General features: G+C 43.3%; 1 protein-coding gene across 1 annotated transcript in view; it reads right to left on the bottom strand.

Annotated features, from left to right (window-relative positions):
- Positions 1-20,511, bottom strand: part of MAD1L1 (mitotic arrest deficient 1 like 1) — a 373,028-nt gene that overhangs the window by 155,155 nt on the left and 197,362 nt on the right. The window contains exons 14-15 of the mRNA XM_059826248.1: positions 12,555-12,643; positions 3,402-3,492 (exon numbers count right to left, since the gene is read on the bottom strand). Of these exons, the coding sequence (XP_059682231.1) occupies positions 3,402-3,492; positions 12,555-12,643 (180 nt within the window). The remainder of the gene's footprint in view (positions 1-3,401; positions 3,493-12,554; positions 12,644-20,511) is intronic.

The raw sequence follows: 20,511 nt of genomic DNA, 5'->3' as shown, positions 1-20,511 counted from the left end.
AAGACCTGACCAGTGAGTAATATCCATGCTAAAGTCTTTATAGCAGTGAAAGAAAATCAATGCAGCCTGCAGCTAGGTGTCAAGAGCCAAGGGGTTTTGGAAGAAGGGGTGTGTGGAGGTGGAAAGTGCCTTCAGCCATAATTCAAGCTGTCCCCACACAAGCACAGAATACAAAGAGATGTCAGATGTTCTATACACTGCTGCGGATAGCTATCAGTATCTCAGTTTCTTTATCTGCTAATACTGAGCTCAGGGAGCATGAATCACACAGCTAACACTAAAGTACCTTTCCACGTGCTTGCTTGCCCTCTGGCCAGTCCATCAGGATCCTGTAGTTCCCAAAGTGGGCTACTGGCATCAGCAGCCAAAGCACAGATGAGCAAAAGTCACGTGCCGATACTCGGATACAAAAGGATGTGAGAAGAGGCAAACATTTTTCAAACTTTACTCCTTGCCACATGTCAATACAAACACTGATATTTTTCGTTGCCGAGTATTAGCCGTATCTCCCCAGATTTCATTCAGTGCACACAGTTTTGTGAACCCAACAGACTTCAGTCCAATGTAAAGCAGTCAAAACCTTAATTCTACATCCTGCCTCTTCCTCTTCCAAATTCACAACTTCAATACATCCCTCCTATGTTTCTTTCATTTAGTAGGTACAATTCCAGAAAGTCAGAGGTTTTATTTTAAAAAAGGAACTGCAGATAAAGATTTGTCAGAAATCGCCCTCGCCCTACCTTGTTTAATGTCACCCCCTACTTTCTCTTACACCTTTATTTGATTTGATGCCATGCTTTTCCCATGTTTGTAACTTCAATCATCTTTCTGTTCAGTAAAGTTTTCTTGTGATTTCTGTATATGAAGTTTGCCTTGCTTTTTTTCCCCTTTGTGATAAAGAGCTGTTATTTTAACCCATCATTTCCCAGTGACTTCTTTCAGAGATGGGAATAACTAACATGTCAAACTAGCAACGTTTCAGTGACCTTATCTGAGTGTGTAATAATATCTTCAGTGTATTTGCTCAGCACTGATCGAAGAGGTGAATTTCTAAGCTTATCCTTAACTTAGTGGGTTCCCACTGTAAGGAACCTTCTTCCAATGTGTTTATAAAAAACATCGTTCTAAGCTTGGCCTGTCAAGATATTTGATTCTCGAGGTGACTAAAAATGGGAAGGCTGATGTTTTCCCCTCCGAGGAGTTCTGAAATCTTGACCGTTCAGGTGGGCACACAGTGATCAATACTGACATTTTAGCATTCAGCTTACATATTCCCCTAATTATGCTCTCCTCTACTCCTCCTCTTTCGGAGAAGCTGCTTTTGGCACCTAGTCCTCTAAGACACAAGTAAAGGGAGAAGCTAAGGAAGGGGGGAGCTACCGCCTGTTACATAAAGAACTAAAGCCATGTCCTCAGCCTTGGCAAAGCAGATGTAAGAGCATGATTACCTTAATTTAGCTCACTAACTAGCCTTTTGGGGGATTGGAAGATTTCTTTCCTAGACCTGCTAAGCCAGATGACCACCTTCCTTCTCTTTTTCCACACCTACATGTTATCTCATCCTTCCCATACAATTTTTACTCTGCTCTATCTGCAGGTCATTCCTGTTCTCCCCCACTCCCTCCACAAAGCCCTGACCTGCACAATACTGCATTCAAACAGCGAGCACCATTAATGAGACAGGTCATGGGGATCCAGTGACAAGCTTTCAAAGCCTTTTTGGTGTTATTGTGTAGTAGCTTTAGCACAGTATGAAGGTCCCACCTTGCTCCTATCACCACATTACTGTTCTATACTGTGAAAGCTCAGCTATCCAAACGGTAGCTGCTGATGATCTCCTCTACCGAGGACCAGAAGGCAGACAATTAGCAAGACTACACTGAAGACTTTGGACCTTCCCTCTTTGAATGCACAATTTAAAAGGCTTGGTGTTTTGGCGTGTCAAAAGCAGTACAAGCAACCAAAGCAGAGCCATGACAAAGAAAATAGGGAATTCCTCTGGTCAGGCCTTCTTGGAAAGCCAGCAGCCATTGTAAGACAATGCTGGCAGATTAAATGTGACCTGAGTTGTAATCTGCTCTGAAACCAAAGCTGCTGTTGTGTTTGTTGGAGACCTAAGCATCCAAACACCAGCCCAATGCTTTCATCTCCTTCTGATGACTGAAACCCAATTAAAGGAGAGCTGGGTGACAGGTTTCACACTAAACATGGCTCAGCAGAGATGCTCCGCAGCTCTTAGCTCCCTGCTTTATCAAAGCTGTCACTTCCCCTGTCTCTAGGAATTGGTAATAAAAAAAAAATATATTTGATTCGCCTCTAATAGGTGTCAAGATAAAATCAACGGTCTGTCTGAACTCTGGGCAATTTCAAACCTGCAGGTTTTCTACCATGAAGCAATTTACACAAAAATGGAAAAAAAGAAGAGAAAGAAAAATTAGGAAAATAAAATGCTACAATGCCGAATTGTTCAGCATATCAGAGGGAACGGAAGGGAGATATAACACTGTTCATAGCAGGATGGGCTTTGACTAAACAAACACGCTCAGGTTCTTATTTGCTCCAGCACCTTTCAAAGAGGAAAATACTGTAAAAGCTTGAAGCAACTCCCATGCCCTCCTCTGCCCAGGAAAGCTGTTCCCAGAATGAGAGCTGGCTGAATAGACAGTCCACTCAAGTGCTGCAGGTGCCCTTGCCCTCCTTAAGGAAGGTGAGACTTCACTGAGCCACCCAGAGTGAAAAGCTGAAGACCTTCTGTCATATAGGACAGCATTACGTCAGGAAAAGGCAAAACACCCACAGCAGCACAGCGGAAGAAACACACCCTTTCGTCCTTCTGACTCCATACCTTCCGCCTCTCCGTGTCTGTGGTCTGGAGATGCTGCCACGTCATCTTCCCAACAGCACTGATGCTTCCTGGCTTGGAAAACTACTACCTAATGAGGCCACAAACTGGTGATCTCTGTCTCCATCGCTGATAGCAGCAGTGGAGTATTCAGTACAAATGGAGCTCAAATTTTCTTATCAGGTCCGTGCTGTTAAGCCCTATCTACACTCCCGCTTTGGCACAAATGAATTTGGAGACAGACAACTTATGGTAGTGGAGTTATTTAAGATGGAACAGTTTTTAAGGCTCCAAGAAGAAAAAGAAGAGGTTCTAGGCAAAGGCATCGAGAAAGACAACTGCATTTGTGTGATTGCATCTGACATCAAAACACTCCAATAACATGATCAGAGATAACAGGTGTGTTCGTGCAGTTTGCACAGGCTTCCGAAAAATGCCTTGCCCGGATTGAGGGAAGTGAAGTCGCGTGCTGTGAGCATTCTGGCACATCTGTTAGAACAGCTATGGCGAATGGACCGTGTCAGGTTCTCCAGCTGCTCTGGACCTCCACATGTCCTACCTGCAGAGTTAGCTTCTCCAGTTTCATTTCCAGAGATCTGTTCTCTTCTTCCAGCTTGCTGCGTTCAGCTTCCAGCTCCTCAATTTTCAGCCTGGAGAAGAAGGGAAAGTTAATAGGCACTGTGTCCCTGCACAGTCCCACCACAAATAATCAAGTAAAACATGAAATCATAAGCAGTATCAGATTATTCCTCTATTCAGAACCACAACGCTACACTACTGAGGCAGTTAAAACATATGAGTAAAAGATACAACTTTGTATGATGAAAATGTGTATTTTTAATGTACTTTTACAAATTACAACTTTAATATAAAGCAAATCCAGCTTAGATACTTCCTGAACCACAGACTGAGTCTAGACCATCACGTTTAGTAACCACCAACAGCTAAAATCTCCACGAGCGCATCAAATCTCTTTTTGATCTGATTTATACTTTTGGCCTTCACAACAGTCCTTGGCAGTAAGTTCCACAATTTAATTACATGCTGTATGAAAAATTGGTTCATTTTGTTTTATACTTCACATGTGATTATTTCACTGAGTGCCTGTTAGTTCTGCTATGAAAAATTGTGAATAATTGTACCATACTCCCCTCTCCATACCACTTTACAGGCCTCCTCTATTATTTCCTGAAGAATCTCAATTTAGTCTTTCCTCACATCAAGGATTTTCCATATTTCTGCTCATCTTTATTGCCCTTCCTTGTTCTTCTTCAAGTTTTATATAGGCTTTTTACTGTGAGAAAAGCTAGAACTACAAACAGCACTCAGATGTATTCAGTGGTATAATGAGGCTTTCTGTTTTGTTGTCAAGTTCTTTTCTAATAATTTCTAGTATTCTATTTGTCTTTTTAACTATGGAGCACTTACCTGATCTTTTTAGAAAACTGTTCACAATAACATTAAGATCTCTTTCTTGAGTGTTAACAGCTCATTTAGAGCCCACTATTGTGGGAGTAAAAGTAAAGGTATCTTTTCTTATGTACATGGGTTTTACAACTACTGATGTACAACTTCATTTCCCATCTTGAGCAGCATCATAAGATTCTTCTGAAACTCTTAACAGTCTGATAAGCTGAATAATTTCACATTATCTCAAATTCTGTCACGTCACTACTCACAAACTCCTCTTTGTGTTGGACAACAAGGTCCCAATAAAAAACGTTTTCGGACCTAGCAGAAAACGCTCGGTATTGTGAAAATAACATTTATTCTTTGCTTTTCCATCTTTTAACTTTGTATTACATAAGCAAATCAATGGAAGGACAATGCATCAAGCTTTACAAAGTAGAAAGACATGATATTATCTCTGGGTCAGGAAATCCTGGAGACAAGGCACTAGAAGCGCCTTCTGGCAAAGTGCCCCAGTAGCTTTGCCCTGTTCGCATGGTCATCCACCACCGGCCATCCCCGCAGACAGTACACCGGGACAGCCAGCCCTCTGTGATTTTTATATTCTTATTAAGCCACAAAGAACCTTCTTTCTTATTCCATCAGAGTAAAGTTTCTTTGTGACCTTTGGCTCAAAGCTTTTTGAAAGGTCAAACACATTATATCAACTGTATCAGCCTTAGCCAAACGATTGTTGAATCCTTCAGAGAACTCTATCAAACTTGTTAGGCAAGAGATATTATTATAAAACGTTCGATACAACATTTTTGCTTGCATCTAAGTATAGAGCACAAAAACGTTAATGCTGCTTCAATAACCTTACCTTTTGCATGTTAACTTCTGGGGATTAACTGTGCAACTAATGCATATTAACATTGATCTTTGCATTCAATTTTCTCAGGATCCTTTTCCAGAGTATTTTTAAAAAAATAATTATCTTGCTTGTTAATACACACTTTTAAATGACCTAAATTAAACTGAAAATCCTTGCACCGTGACAATAAACAATACACCCATCTGCCAATATCCCAGAATTATGCAACAGAAATTGCAGGTACAACTAAGAAGTCATCTCTCCTATTCACTGGGCAAAAGTTACAAACTTCTCCATAGAAGCTGGTTGATCTACAAGACGTTCAGCACAGACACGTCTCCTTTATAAATATGCAGCTTGAATTGCTTAAATTATTTGTAAGCCTGACCCCTGCTGGTAATTTTCAGATATTCTAAAGTATCATCTTTTTTCACTCTTGGAAGCTCCTAAAGTGCGGAGGAGCAGCTTTTAGCATTGTCTAGGCCATTAAAAAAGATCATCAATAATTTCCAGAGGAGACACAAAGCTAGCGGGGACGAAGGATGCTGAAGAAGCAGGAGACTGAAAAGGTCGGAAAAAATGGAAATTCAAAATGGGATTAATGCTTTTAACGGCGTGTTTCTAAATGGACTGCAGAACAGGCCACAAGAAGAGCAATGTTTTTCTCCGAGGAACAACAGCGCAGCAGCTACTGAAAGGTCAGAGCCAGACACAGGACTCTCATCAGTACTTTCTCTATACTTGACATGCTGAATTTTAATTTAGAACAAATTTCTCCCCATCCAGCCTCCCAAATAAGCTGTGATGTTGCCGTTATCTGAATCATAGAATCACTAAGGTTGGAAAAGACCTGTAAGATCATCAAGTCCAACCATCAACCAACAAACACCACCATGCCCACTAAACCATGTCCCGCAGCAAGACAACAAACTGATCTTGCGCTTGGCTTTAGTTCAGCTGAGCAGCCCAGGCAGGTTAGAGGTCTCAGACCACACATTATATCTGGTATATATATCTGTATATCTGCCCATTAGTCACTCTGTACAACTCCAGAGGGGCATATTTTGACTTGTAAGCTGTGTATTGGTCATTTATCTCTCTGCTCACCTCTGATCTTTTCTACTGTGCCCATCTTTGCTTCCCCCATACTATTGCATCAAGCCTATTTCAAAACCAAGATGATTGTTTATTCTCCACAGTCCCACCCATTTTCCATTCTGTATTTCCAATGGTCTCCATTAGGCAGGTTTGATCTGCCTGCAGAACTTCTCTCCATGTGGAGTTTTAAGCTCATGCCTCTTAGATGCCCTCTAAATATCATTCATAGCAATCACCAGAAAACACAAAGATCCGAGACAAAGCGAGCTGTAACAAGGGTAGGTTTAAGTCATTATATTTTTATGCTATTTCACCTGCAATTTTAAGATTTAATAATTTGTTCGTGCCCTCTGTGCCTCACTGAGGAAAGAACAGTGATTCAAGGCCCAGGGCACTCGCAGTCAGGCAGCGGACGTACCCGGACCGCCTATTTGCCGACCGGCAGCACCCACAAGAGCACCCGCGAGCGTGGCTGAAGTTCACAGCCTCTCCCCCGCGAGCTTGCCCTGGGGCTCATCCCTCAGATAGCCTGCTCCTTCCCAAGACCCCAGCTACTGGGGTATCATTGGGGTACCCTCCCTTCCAGACACAGCGTGGGGCTTCCCGCTGCGCGCCAGGGGAAGGTCAGCCCCCCGAGGCACAGGGAGCACCCCTCCACGCTGCCTCGGCTCAGAGGCAAAACTCGCTGCTTCCTCTGCGCTGAGGACCAGGAACATTGCTGTAACCTCTTTGTACCAGAGAGGTTTTTAGGACTGACTAGTGCTTTCACTACTTACCCCTCTTCTAACCTATTTTTAACACTGTTAAGTGTCCCGGATCTCCAGTGGGAAAGCATTAAGAACCATTAGCAAACAGTTTGTGCTATTCTAGCTTTGCTTTCCAGCCCTGGGGAACTCTTCCCAATGGCAAAGAGAGAGAAGCAAGGGAAATCCTATCTATATATAAACACAGCAAAGCATTTGCAGCTGGTGGTTAAGATACAGCAGTCAAACATTGAACAATATTTACTTGCTTGGCACTTGAATTTTTTCATTTACATAAATTCAGGTACAGGGCCGACTGTGTACTGCTTTTGGATGCACCAGCATCCACAAAGGCAGCCTTAGTCTGTACACACCTTGTGCTCTCTCTGTCCAGGGACCATCCGCACAAGATACATGATGCTATTTTATCACCAATTTGCATGCCTCAACTTGTTACACATGGGAGTTAGTTTCAGGTAGGGAGAACAATCCAAGATAAATTCACGTGAGAACCAGCAAAAAGCAGAGTACATAAACATCTGGGTACAGCACAACCATCTATCAACTGCATGTTTGGCCCAGAATGAATGCTGCTGCCCATTTTAAAAGCAGCCTTGCAGCACGAGAAAAGGAAGAAACCTCAGTTACTTTCTGAAATACTGACACCATTCTCAAGTTTTGTGATACAGGGAAAAGTAATGCGGATTAATTTCTGGAAAATTTACCAACTTCTTCTCCATATCAGGGTTTAAAAACATGAAAACATTTAAACTCTGGCAAAGATCTCTTCACATTTCTGGAAGACTTTTCCTGCATCAGATGCAGACAGCTTAACCCAGAGTTGAAGGCTCCACAGCCTTTCAGAAGATCAAATTCAGCACACGGATAAACATTAATTGGCATTTGCTCAGACTTGTGGATTTTCCCACTTTTGAAAACTGAGCTTTACATTGCCTCTACTGCATGTTTCACTGTTCCAAATTAGAAGAGGATACAGGAAAAAAAAAACAAACCTGTAGCCTCAGGTCTCCTGAAATGACACTTGGGAGAATCAGGAGACATCCCACCATGCGCGTTCAGCCCATCTAAAAAGCGCTTAGATGGTGTGCAACGGCTGGGGAGAACTAGAAAGGCCAGGCTGCTCCTAGTTTAGAAAGGAAGAAGGGCGGGAATCGGATTTTCAACAGCATCCAGGCACTTCAAAAAGTCTCTCTCAGTCCAGAGCTTTTCAGTGGAGTCAACCAGTGACAACTCCCCACCATCACCCCTTCATCCTTCTTTTATTCGTTTTTAATGTTCCCAGATGTGTTATGTGATTGCCTGTAGAGCAGCGTGGCTATCGCCAATGAGGACGTGTCTCACAGAGGTCCCATCTGCAAAGAGGACATGGCCATGTGGAAAAGCTATTGCTGAACAGGAAACCATTGAATGGAGCAGAAAATGTATGTGTTGGGAAGACGCTATTAAGGGATCCAGATGGCACTGAGATGGTGTTAGGAGCAGAGCAGACAGAATTCCAGCAAGTGTGACTAATAGGCATTGGCAAGGACATGAATTTCTTTTGAATTACTGTAACTCTACCCAGTCACTAAATCCACAGAAAACATTTAGGCTTTACTGGGGTTGCAGTTTGACAGAAGAAAGAAAAAGTTCAGATTTGTTCCAGCTGAAAAGGTCCTTCAGCTGTTGCCACTTAAGTCTTTAGTGAAGTACTTTTTAAATATATTACCTTTATTTATAGGTTCTGAATACTAGTTTCTGCACAGTTATCACCTTCCCTCTAAAAGGTGCTAATGCCTAAATGCTCTCTGCTTTGCTATACCCCACAAAGCACGAACTCAACAGTTTGACCACTTTTTCTTTTCATAAGATCTGCAGAATATAAACAAATATGATTTCAGAGGGAGCAGCAAGAAGTGTGAGAAATGATGGCATTAGCACTGGCTTTTATTGTCTCTTCAGAAACGATGATGCCAGGAGAGAGTTTCACATTTAAAGTTATAAAAGGTCTGACGAAAGAGCACTTTGTTCTCAAGAGAAGGAAGAAAAACTGATAAAGTCTTTCAAGTTTCTCGCTGAAAATTTACTTTCCATACTAATGAAAAATGAGACAAAAGATATATTTTTAAAAGCTCTCATTCACTCACAGGAGGTGAATACAGATTCAAAGGATTAATATGGATTTTTTCCCTCCTTTATTTCTCTCCTGCTTTTGTTTTCAGAAGTTAGCTTCTAACCACGGGGTGTATATGGAAATGCCTGGAGGCTCACAGTCCGTTCCTGCTCTGCAGACTCCCCTCGTTGGCTTCTGCTGGTTTTCCTCTATTTTTCACATTCCTTCATGACAGCAGCTAACTGGAGAGGCTGGGCTCAGTCCAGAAGAGCCGACGCATCGTACTGTAGGTTAATGGGATTTCAAAGACCACAATAAACTACAGAAATGGAAATAACTCCCTCATAAGCTGTGGCGTTTCTTTCCCCACTTTCCAATTTGAAAGTTTGCATTCTTCCCCCTGTTTTCTGCCAGAACTAATTTCTGGCAGCGGTCTGTAGAAGGAAAGAGTAACAGTGGAGCTCGTGTTGCTCGCTCCTCCTTAGCGGCTACGTAAAATTGAGTAAACCGGTCCTGTTGAGGCCCACAGGACACAGGAGGAAGACGAGCACAGCAGACCTAATCCCTTCCCATACTCATCTCTCTTCTCCTCCCTTCTGTTCTTTAATCACAGCTACAATTTGCCTCTGCTGTACAGAGAGAACGCATCCAGCCAAGCCAGGAGGAGTGTTCAGGAGTGGACCACAGCACATTATTCCTGACCCCCAAAAGCCTGGGCGAAGACAGGGATTTATCTTGCACTCCTTTGAGAAGGAGCCTCTTCTATGAAGAAAGAACTTGGCCCAGTTTCTTGTCCAATGCACAGAAAATGCCAGAAAACACAAAACAGGGCCCAACCATACCCTTTGACTGCTTAAGGCTAGAAGCATAAGAAAAAAAGCTTGACGGAGTTGGTTCTGCAGTGATGAATGGAGTGCTTGAGAGTCTGAGAAGACACCTGAAGCAGCAACAGTAGCCAAGAGTAAGGAAAAAGGAGCAGGGACTGGCTTACCAGCTCTCCAGCAAAGAGAGCTCCAGCAGAAAGAGAACGCTTTGCACCAAGTCATTTACTGTTAGAGCTGAGCAGTGAAAAGGGTGATTAAAAACAAACAAATCCATGCTTTTTGGAACAGCTTTGTAGCTAAATGACTAGCATCAGGGCCTGGGACAAGTATTTAAATCAGCCGTAACAACGTTCAGTAAAAAGCGACAGAAAAAACAGCCTGGAATTAGATCCTGGGACTGTGGCCTCTGCTCATCCATAGCCTCAGGAGCATGTGGTACTGAAATGGGAAAGAGAAAAGACAAAAATATCACCATGAAACAAGTGCAGAAGCTTAGCCTCTTTGCTGAAACAGCTTTCAGGGTACGGCTCATCACTGGAGAATAGCTCCGCACCATCAACGGCTTCACTGGGAATAGGCCTGTTTCTGTCATACTTTGTGTGGAGGCTTTGACACCCTTTCATGAAAGGAGGAGAGAGATGAGATTAGTAGTCAAAGAAATTCTTTAAAAACAAAAATGAGAGAGAAAAAACCATTACCTAGGGGAGTGTAGGGCTACCTTTGAGCAGAACCTAACACCACAATCCCGTAACAAGGAGGTACTTGCGAGCTCCACCTGTGCCTGCCCAGGAAATAGGTTTTAATTCAAGGCAAAGCCAGACATCTCCATCCCCACTGCCAAGAGCCTTCTGGAATATGAAGTGGTCCTAGACTATGTGGCAATCCAGCTGTTTCCCCCTACACACGCTGTCCCTGAAGCTGCCCAGTTAATAGATGGCGAATGCTGTTCAATGAAGATAAACACCAAATAATGAGTCTTGGGGGTGAAAATAAAGAGACTGAACATCTCCTGCGTGAAAGGGTGCTGCAGCCCGTACCAGCCCCAGGAGGGAGAGACCGAGGAGGTACTGTAGAAATACTCTGAAAACCTTCAGCTCCCAGAAGGTAGCGAACAGGATGCTGGCTTTACTGATGTAGAGGCATATTATTAATCAGGATTGATGGGTTTAACATTGCTGAGGAGGTGCTGAATGCTTCTGTAGCAGTATAAACATCAGGTTTCAGAGGGTCTAGTGTGTCTTAGCAAAGGAAAAACCTGAATGAGCTCAGGTCAAACAAATATCCACAATACGCAAAAGCAGATGGAGACAGGTTTATCCCCCTGAAAAAGGGAAGCCACACCATACTATCCTTTACCAGAACTCAAACATATGATAGAATAAAAAGGGAGATGTATGCCTTGGGTCTCCAGAACTATTACACCACCTTGAGGGAACTACAGGAGTGAGTCCCTAGGATTAGGTGGAGAGCCCTAAAACGTATTGGAATAGCTGAGCTGAACATGTGTTATTTTCAAACACCTTCCCTCTGCTATGGAACTGGGCTTTCAAAGCTGTAAAACAAGCTCCAGAGGCAAAGCACAAGAGCAAAGTCATAACGTGCAGGCCAGTAATTTCTGCTTTCTGCAAGATCCTGCTTGCTGCAAAATGTTGTGTTCAGTCCTATGAGGCAGTAACACTTTATAGCGATGGAGCTGAAAATATAAAAGAATTAAGAAGTGAAACTCCAGCCAAAGTCTTACATCAGCTGAGAATAAAAAGCTCAGCCTGTCAAGATCTGATTTGCTCAGCTTAAATAAAAGGAACTTTATTAAACATTCAGAAACAGATGAACTTTTCTGTGCTCAGTATTTATTGTGTCACCTGCTTTGGAATGGAAGCTGTAAATGCTTTAATAAATACATGGGAAGGTTTTCTAGCTTCACTGTAGCTTTTGTAAATGCTCATGTATCCTCTGCTGAAACGCTGTTTTGTAACTTCTCTTTCACTGAATCACAACAGGTACCCCTCTGCCATCTGCAGCAATGCACAAGGGGAAACATCCCTCTTTTATCTCCAGTGCTACATGCACGTCAGTATTACAAAAGTATTACTAAACCTCTTCACACACATGCCAACAAATACTGTATTTACAGTCGAGATTTGGTCAAAATAAGAAACAAACAGCAACACTGTTTCCCCAGGAAAGAAAGTCGACAGGGGGAATAGTGACGCAGGAGCCAGCCTTATGAATTAACGGAGAACAAGAGACCCCAAACATTAAAAGAAAAGAGCCTGCAGCTCCCAAAAGATAGAAAAGCTTATAAAGCATCTAAATACAGAAAAGATCAGGGGCTGAGGCTTTCTGTTAATGCTTCGTGGATTTCTCACGTCCATAAAAGCTGGCGGGAAAGTAAAAAGTGTGCTTGGGAAAAGAACATCCTATGTCAGAAATACAAGGAAAACATGTTCTGATCAATGTTACCGTGCTGTTCCCTGAATAGAATGTACATAGGCAGTCTATACGCATATACTTTTTCATGCATTGTGGCATGGTGAGGTCCTGTACCTGGTGCTCTACCATGAGATGGCAATAACCAGAGCAGGCAGTGAAACTACCCTGGGCATTTCCCTTCTCGCTAGTTCCACTGAAACCAGCACAATCTTCTCCACCTTCCCCTTGCTTTGCCTACCTGAGCGTGTCAACCTCCTCCTTGGTGATGACGGTACTTTGCTCGGCTGTGCACTCTTGAGACTTCAGGACCTTCATCTCCACCTCCAGCTGCAGAAGAGAAAAGGTGTTAGTTCCTCCAGTACTAATAAGGGGCACACGCGAACAGCAAAGGGAGGAGGAGGAAATCACGATGTTCTGCACAGATCAGACCTTTCTCAGGATACAGATGTGAAGCACAACTCTTCATGTGTCGAATGTCAAAACCTCGGTTAACCCTGCTTCCCTTTGCAATCCCTTTTACCTTCCCCAACATCTTCTCCAAGGTAGATGAGGCACAGAAAGTTGATTTTTTCTAAGCAAAGCTTCTGCTTCTCTTCCAGATATTTCCCCAACCCATCCCCCACGGAAAATGGGATGCAGAGAATTATCTGTGTGGTGTTAGGAGCTCGCTCGTACCCGAGATTCAGTATTGAGAGTTCAGCCTCATTCAGCTTCAATTCCTCCCCAGAAGAAATGAACCACAGGATTATGCTGTCTTGTCCAGGACAACTCTGACACACACACATTGAATCCAAAAGACCGGGGAATATTTCCAGCACTTTCCAATATATACTTCTAGCTCAAGCTGCTCAGGTGGGTCTGGTGGCACAAACAAATAAGAATACTTTCTGCCTCTGGCCTTGCTTGGGAAGGAACTCACAAGAAAGTACCTCAAAACTCTACAGACATGAAAACTTCTTACCCAGACTCTACCATTCCCAGGCTCCCTGACTTATGGGACTCTGTATCCCTAATTCAAGAGCTATCAAGAGGGTGCACAGATAGATAAATGACATATGTTACTTGCTTCTAAACCCCTCAGAAAATGATTTATTATGAAGTGTAAGCAGAGACAAACTACCTAGAGGATACCCAAACTTCTGTTCCAGCGCCATCTCCCAGCTTAGACCTCCTTCACACTCATCCTTCAGATTTTGGATTTCCTTTTGTCATCTGTCTTTTAGCACCTGGCGACTAATTCCCCTAATAAATCTATTGACAGAAACTGCATTTTTCACTCAGGAGGAAAACAATAAGCAATCCAGTCCTAATTATAGATGCAAAACTTATGACCACAGAGGGCTCAGTGCTCACCATCAGGGAAACAATCCACTAACACACCATTCCCTTCAACAACACTGCTAGACTTGTAGAGCAAAATCCCATTGCGACGGCAAACTCCCTGCAAAGCCAGCAAGCTGGCAGAAACTCCCCAATTCTACAAGGAAGAGGTGCATATTGACACATGCAGTCATATGGCTCAGCCAGAACTGAAATTTTGACATATTGCCTCCTTGCCCTTCCAGGCTTACCAGAAAAGACAGAGCACGGCAGCACTGGTAGCAGGAAAGGGCAGGAAAGGGATGGTTGGCTTATTCTCCCTCCCCTTTCTGATACCACAGGGACGGAGCAGAAGAGAGGGTAGAAAAGAGGTTTTAGCCAAATTTCCCCCTGCATTCTCCCCCTGCCTGTCAAAAGGCATCCAGGAAGAAAAAAATAAGCAAAGGCCCACCTGCATCATCAGGCTGTACAAATGTTAATGTATATTAGCTGCCTGATAAGATTATCACAGCCAGAAACGCTTCCCTCAATTTTCTGATTACTGAGCTTATCTCTCCCAGCTCAGCCCATCACAGATGGCTGGGGATAAAGCAAGCGTGCCAGATAATTCCAGGAATGCGAATAAAAGGTACCGGGATGAGGAGCAGGCTTCAATTCAAACCTACTTCTAGCAGGAAAACACTCATTATGTCTCCCGTTTCCCATGTCTGCTGAAGCCTGGATGTGTTTGCTATTAAGAGTTTTGTGCTGCTTTCTGGACTGCATGTGGACAGCATTTGAAGATGGAAGGGCTGGTAAACATGTTATTTATCACAGGCTAAGCGGGCTCAGCCTTGAGTCCAACTGCCACCTGCTCGCCGACACGAGCAGATAAATCACGGCCGCCTTCTCGGGGGAGAAGGGAGGACGGAGGGGGTGGGCGAGGAATCTGTTGTTGTGATCTGGGGTCTCTTGTGTTGGCTGCATAGAGAGGAAAAAAATGGAGTGTGTAATGGGAAAAGGAGACGGGAGAGTGAATGCACACACGATCAAGTGAATGCTGCCATGAAAAGCATCAGGGCAGGTCTCGCCTGATAGACAGTGGTGACAAATTAGTGCCAGGTACGCTCAGCAGCGGCGTGATGAGATTCTGCTGGGTTTCTAAGAATAAGCTGTTGAAGGAGAATGAGGAAGGAAGGGCATAGGGACTGTAAGGCCATTTTCTGTCATTTCTGTGTTCTCCCAATTTTCAAGTGCCAAAACTACCTGGACTGAAAATCTGATGTGCCTGAGGTAAGAAGGGAGACGAGGGCATGGTGATATCTTTAGAGATGAAACTGGCTCGAGCAGTTAAATGTTGACACGGACCTGCTTCCCTCAACTAGGATTAAAACTACTGGAGAGTTTCAAGTTCAGGCCAAGGCACAACTTTGTGCCACAGCAAATTATTGTCATTAAAACATCATTTTACGAAAAAAAGTAATTAAAACAGTTAAGGTATTAAATATTTCATTCAAAATATGCTGCTTGTTTCCTTTAATTGTTAGGGTTTCAGTAAGGAAAACATCCCTGGCCTGCCAATCTCACAGAAGATATTAAAAATGTTATTTATGTCTTTTCCAGAGCAAAAATAAAGTTAGTGAGGGAAGATGGCTTATTGATGGGATCCAGCTCTGCTTTTCCAAAGGCAGCACGGTGCAGGCAAATAGGTCTTCACAAAACAAGAATGAAGAGACCCGCAAAAAAGAGCTAAAAATAAGGAATCCGTTGACAAAACCTTCCTCTTGCAGTTTCGCCTGCGGGACAATCCAAGCAGAACACGATCTCACCAGTCTCGGGTCAGAGCTGGCACACTCGTACCCGTGTAATGCTGTGTTAGACATTGCCACCGCCCGCTCCTCCAGCCGGACCCTCGCTGCAGTTCTGCGCGTGATGCAGTCAAGACAGAAAGCAGAGAAAAAAAAAAAAAGCAGCAGAACTGAATGAGGAAAATAAGCAACAGGAAGGCAGTAATAGGAGAAATACAAATCCCTATTCCACACGATTTTCAGCACTTTGTGCAAGCCTAAGAGGTGGGGAGGTGACCAAGACCATTCCCTTCGACACAGCTCCTCAGGAGAGCTCTGGGGACCAGGCGATAAACGTGAAATGACTCACTGCGGTGGCAGAGTTTGTCCCTTCCTGTCCACTTGTCCTCCTGGTACCAGTGGCAAAGAATGGCCTCAAGAAGGGATAAGGAGAGGAAGAGCTTATCTCCTCTTGCTGTTTTCTCTGCCTAATTCCCATCACATCCCTTTTTCTCAATTAATTTCCAGTCCCTGTCTCTCCTGTTCACCAGATGTCACTTTGAGCAGGCATTTTCTGCTTTTTGGACTAACTCAATATTCCTGTGTAAACTCTTCCAATTTTTATCAATAATTTTATATAACTGGCTGAGTAAAACTTTTATTACTTTGAATACATTAAACTACTAGAAGCCATTACCCAGCAGAGAGGGGAAAAGGGCTGCTCACATCACAGCTCATTGCTGTATTCCCCCATTCAGTACCAAATGACCTAGGTCAGGCTTGGATCCTTCAGCTCTCTTTTATGTTGATCTGGCTCTTTTAACTAGCATTGAGAGCAGAGAGAGAACATTGTCCCGAAATACAGCATTGCGTCTCTTACCCTGAAAACTGCACGAGAGACCTAAGTACCTACAAGTTCCACAGGAGCTTCGGGGTTAGCATCACCCAGGATCAGACCCCCAGCGATATCCCCACTGTACAGAACACATTAGCAACTTGAAAAGAAACCAAGCTATTACTTTAATTTTTTTTAAGTTATCCAAGGTTTTTATGACACTAGAAAAGGCAGAATAAGGAGTAATGTCAGAGCCCATGACTTGTGAATAAAGCACATAAACAGGTATCTAACATTTTGACTATGTGACGTTCTCTTCTCAGAACACACTGGAGCCTCTTGCTCTCAACTTAACATGATCCCATTCATCCCAAACCTTTTCTACTCTCTTTCACTTCATAAGCATGAATTTCAGTCCAGCTTTATTGCTCTCAATAGAAAGTGATCAGGACACATCCAGTATACAGAATGTTCACTTCCACAAACACACAAATACCCCCAAAGATGCAATGCAGCTACTTTTTCCAAAATAAATAGTCAAAACCGAGAAAAAAGAGGAAGGAAGAACATGGATGGATTTTCATCTAGGGTTTAATTAAATGAAATATTGTTCTTCTTTCAGCCTTACTTTTAAACCTGCCTGGACAGGATTTCAAGGTGGTGGTTCTCCTCCAAGTGTTAATGATATAGCAAACACCCACAGCAGTGTAAGAAATGTGTTCCTTGCTGGTTCTCTCTTCTGTAGGAATTATTTAAAGATGTAAGAGATGACAGGAGAAACAAAAAATTATAAATCCATCTCATGACAGCTAGAAGAAACAAAACTTTACTTTAGAGAGCTGATTTTCTTGGTATATTTCAGGCATTTGTCATTTCGGACCCATATTTGTCCCCTCCAAAACAAGTACTCCAAGTCTCTGCAACGCCATGGACCTACTGTTCCTCCCACTTGATTTGAGTGGGCTTCAGCGTTCATGAAGACAAGCCTTTCCAAAGCATCCTACTGACCTACTGTCCACACTTCATCTTCAAAATGAGACTTGTCATGGGACTTAAACGTCTAAATCAAATCTGTCCCCCCCGAAAACCACATTTACAAACTTCTGGAAATTGTAACACACCGCCCAAAATAATGACCAGATCTTTGTTTGGGTGCCTCATTTTGGGTAGTAAAGTTTAAAAAGGACTCGAAATCTGAAGTATTTCAACTCACTGCTAAAGTCAGGATTTGCACGTTGAAAAAGGGGCTGGTTTATTCGCCCACATCATGTACACATATTTCACAGAACGTATGCTGAAGACATACAGTTATTATTTGAATAATGAGTGAATTTTAGCAAGGGGCTGATACAGCAATCTTATCCTGATGAAGTGTGCCTGCACGTCATTCAGCATTCTTGGAACTGTAAAAAGCAGGAAATGCTGAATCCATTATAAATGTCTAAAGGTTTATTTAACAATGGGCTGATGCAACATCCTTTGAAAGGCCTTCCTCAGCAAAAGAGCTGATTTTAAAAGGCAGAGATAAATAGGAACTGAATTGCATGGTGCCAGCATGGAAAGGTGAATTGAGAGGTTGTGTTTGACTACAAGTCTCAACACAATTCAAGAAGCTATTTAAATACATAAATATTTAAATGTATTAAAACCAAGCAGACTTGGAAAGGAAGAGTGTACACTAAAATAGACAAGAACAGAGAAATCAGACCCTGAGTACGACCCATACGCTGAGGTTTGAAAACAGGCGAACTACTGTTCCCCAGGAGCTTGATACACCAGTTATTCTAGTGATGCTATTTGTGCTTCTCTCCAAAGGATGAGCAGTGACTAAGGATCTTATTTGCCTCTCTTCCCACAGAGCAGCACGGCAAGCTTGGTGACCTCCTGTTGACGGCAAGCTTATAAATCTGGCATCAGGACAGAAATCAAACATACGTGAACACCAGTGAGTTTAATTTGGGTGGCCAGCAATACCACAAGGTAGTAAGACACCATGCTGAGCACTTCCATACATCATTCTGCTCAGCAAAAGCAGTATCACCTCTTCCATACGCCCAACACACCGACGTGCTGAAGGGCTGTTCCCCTAAAACATCTGCAGAGAAGCACACATAGGGAGAACTAAACCTCACCAGATTTCTCAGTGAACTTCACTCTTCTTCAAAGAAATAGGACAATACTTGCAAAACAAAATATTACTTGCCATTTAGAAACAGGCTAAGCACCCAGGATTAGTTGGTACATTTTCTTGGGAAAATTAATCCTTGATGCTATTATGAAACAAAAGCAGTAAACTGAAAGAAAACCAGATATTCAATAAAAAGTGTTTAGAACTACCTATTTCCCACTTGGTTGAAGCAAAAAAATAAATCTTTTTTTTTTTCCTCCTCTTGAAAGACAAAGGCTAGCTGGATCAGAATTGCCTGTCTCTATGGGTTATCCAATCCGTAACAAACTTGGTGTGCTTTTATCACTGAGAAGACAGCACTAGAAGCAACGTTCCAGCAAACAGTTTCCTAAAAACATACTCATGAATATATATTATTGTAGATACACACAAACTGGGAAATGGACATATGCTGACTTCTGCTTCTCTCCAATACAGTCTGGATTGTGGCTTTTCTCCTCCTGTTGCAGTAAAAAGAGAGCAATTTTTCAAGTTTATACTGAATGTCATTCTATTTCATTTCCAAATATAATCTCCCAGAGAGAAGGTTCGCTTGCCCTATTTCCAATCTCTAAAGTTAATACACAAATTTATATTCCTTTCTCCCACTCGCTCTCCTAAATTAAGAGGCGTAATTACTAGGAACGCTTGCTACAAACGAATAAAGTGCCAAGGGAGAAGGAGCTGTCACCGCCGGACGGCTGCAGCAGCCACCCTCCTCTCTCTCCGTCCCCGGAGGATCCTGCTTATGAGGCAGTTTCTATCTTTCCCATTAGCAGGGGTAGCTCACACACAGGAGCAGATGCCAACCCCTCCCTTTCCAAGCAGGACAATCATAAGGAACAAAATTACAAAATTAACTTCAGCCTGTCAAGGAGCCACCAGTGCTTGCAAGGATCATTCTTCCCAAATTCACCTTTTGCCTCTCCCCAGTTCTGCTGACCTCTCGGGCGACGTCAGAAACCTTAATGACAGCAGAGAAACTCAGATCTGCAATCTAAAAATTCAGCCCCAGCCTCATCTCTCTCTCCCCTCCCCATCTCCAGCACCCTCTCAAAAGGAAGATTGATTATTATAATCAGACTTAGCTCTGACACAGCATTTGCATTTTCAAAGCACAGCATAGTCATTAACTAATTCATCTACCCCAAGGGAGCCCTAACGAGCTTTCACCTCTCTCCCCTCTGATTCCCAATCTGCAGGCAGCCCACAGCTTTTCTTCAAACACCTCCCCTCTACATTGTGCTGCACAAGCGCAACTTGGTGAAACTCCAGGCTCCGTGAGCCAAATTCAGCCCTGCTGCAAAAGAACGCAGCTCTGCTGCTAGCAGCTGAAGAGGACGAATGCACAGACACCCTATTTAAACCAGTTATCCTAAGGTTTCCATGTGTAATCACAATGGTGTAGGGTATTACAGGAAACGGCTTCTGTTCTGCAAAATAAGGCCAATGCCACAGGGGTCCCAAAATTACCATGCTCCCGTATGAGCAGCATCAACCGCGAGCCTGAGCTGTGTGCCCAGCTGCAAGCATGTGAAGAAGGAAGCATCATCACATCTCACCCTCCAAACCCTCAGCCTCCTCCTGCACAGCCCATCCAACAAGCTCTTCCCCAAACCCCTACAATATACCTTTGCCCCAGGACTCAGCCTCCTGCCCCTGCTTAAGCCTCTTCTCACACCCCAGTGCTGCCAGATGCCGACCCTCCCCATTCACCCACCTCCCTTTGCTCACCTCCGCATCCTGCCCCAGCAGAACCACAGAGCCCCGCACCCGCAGGTGCTCCACACAACAGCAGATTATTGTTGATGAGCAGTAATGTCTAATTGGAAGTGCTTAACCCCTATTCAGATGATCCATTGCAAATACTCCTGTCTGGAATACTTCAGAGAAAAAAAAAAAAAGATCAGGAAAATATTTATTTTCTCTCTTGCTTTTTAATCTACAGCAAATAGGGCTGTTATCTGAACAGGGGATAAGGTGACAGTATCGATACTGTTACCCTGCAGCAACGCACTAAGGACCAAGACTTGGTATCTCAGTTGGGCGTGCAGAAGGGTGTGCAAAACCCTGCAGCTTTGAACAACCTGAATGCTCCAGCTGACCC

The sequence above is a fragment of the Gavia stellata genome, chromosome 18 (genome assembly GCF_030936135.1).
Source record: "Gavia stellata isolate bGavSte3 chromosome 18, bGavSte3.hap2, whole genome shotgun sequence".
Taxonomy (NCBI): Eukaryota; Metazoa; Chordata; class Aves; order Gaviiformes; family Gaviidae; genus Gavia; species Gavia stellata.
This window is presented reverse-complemented; position numbering and strand designations above follow the sequence as displayed.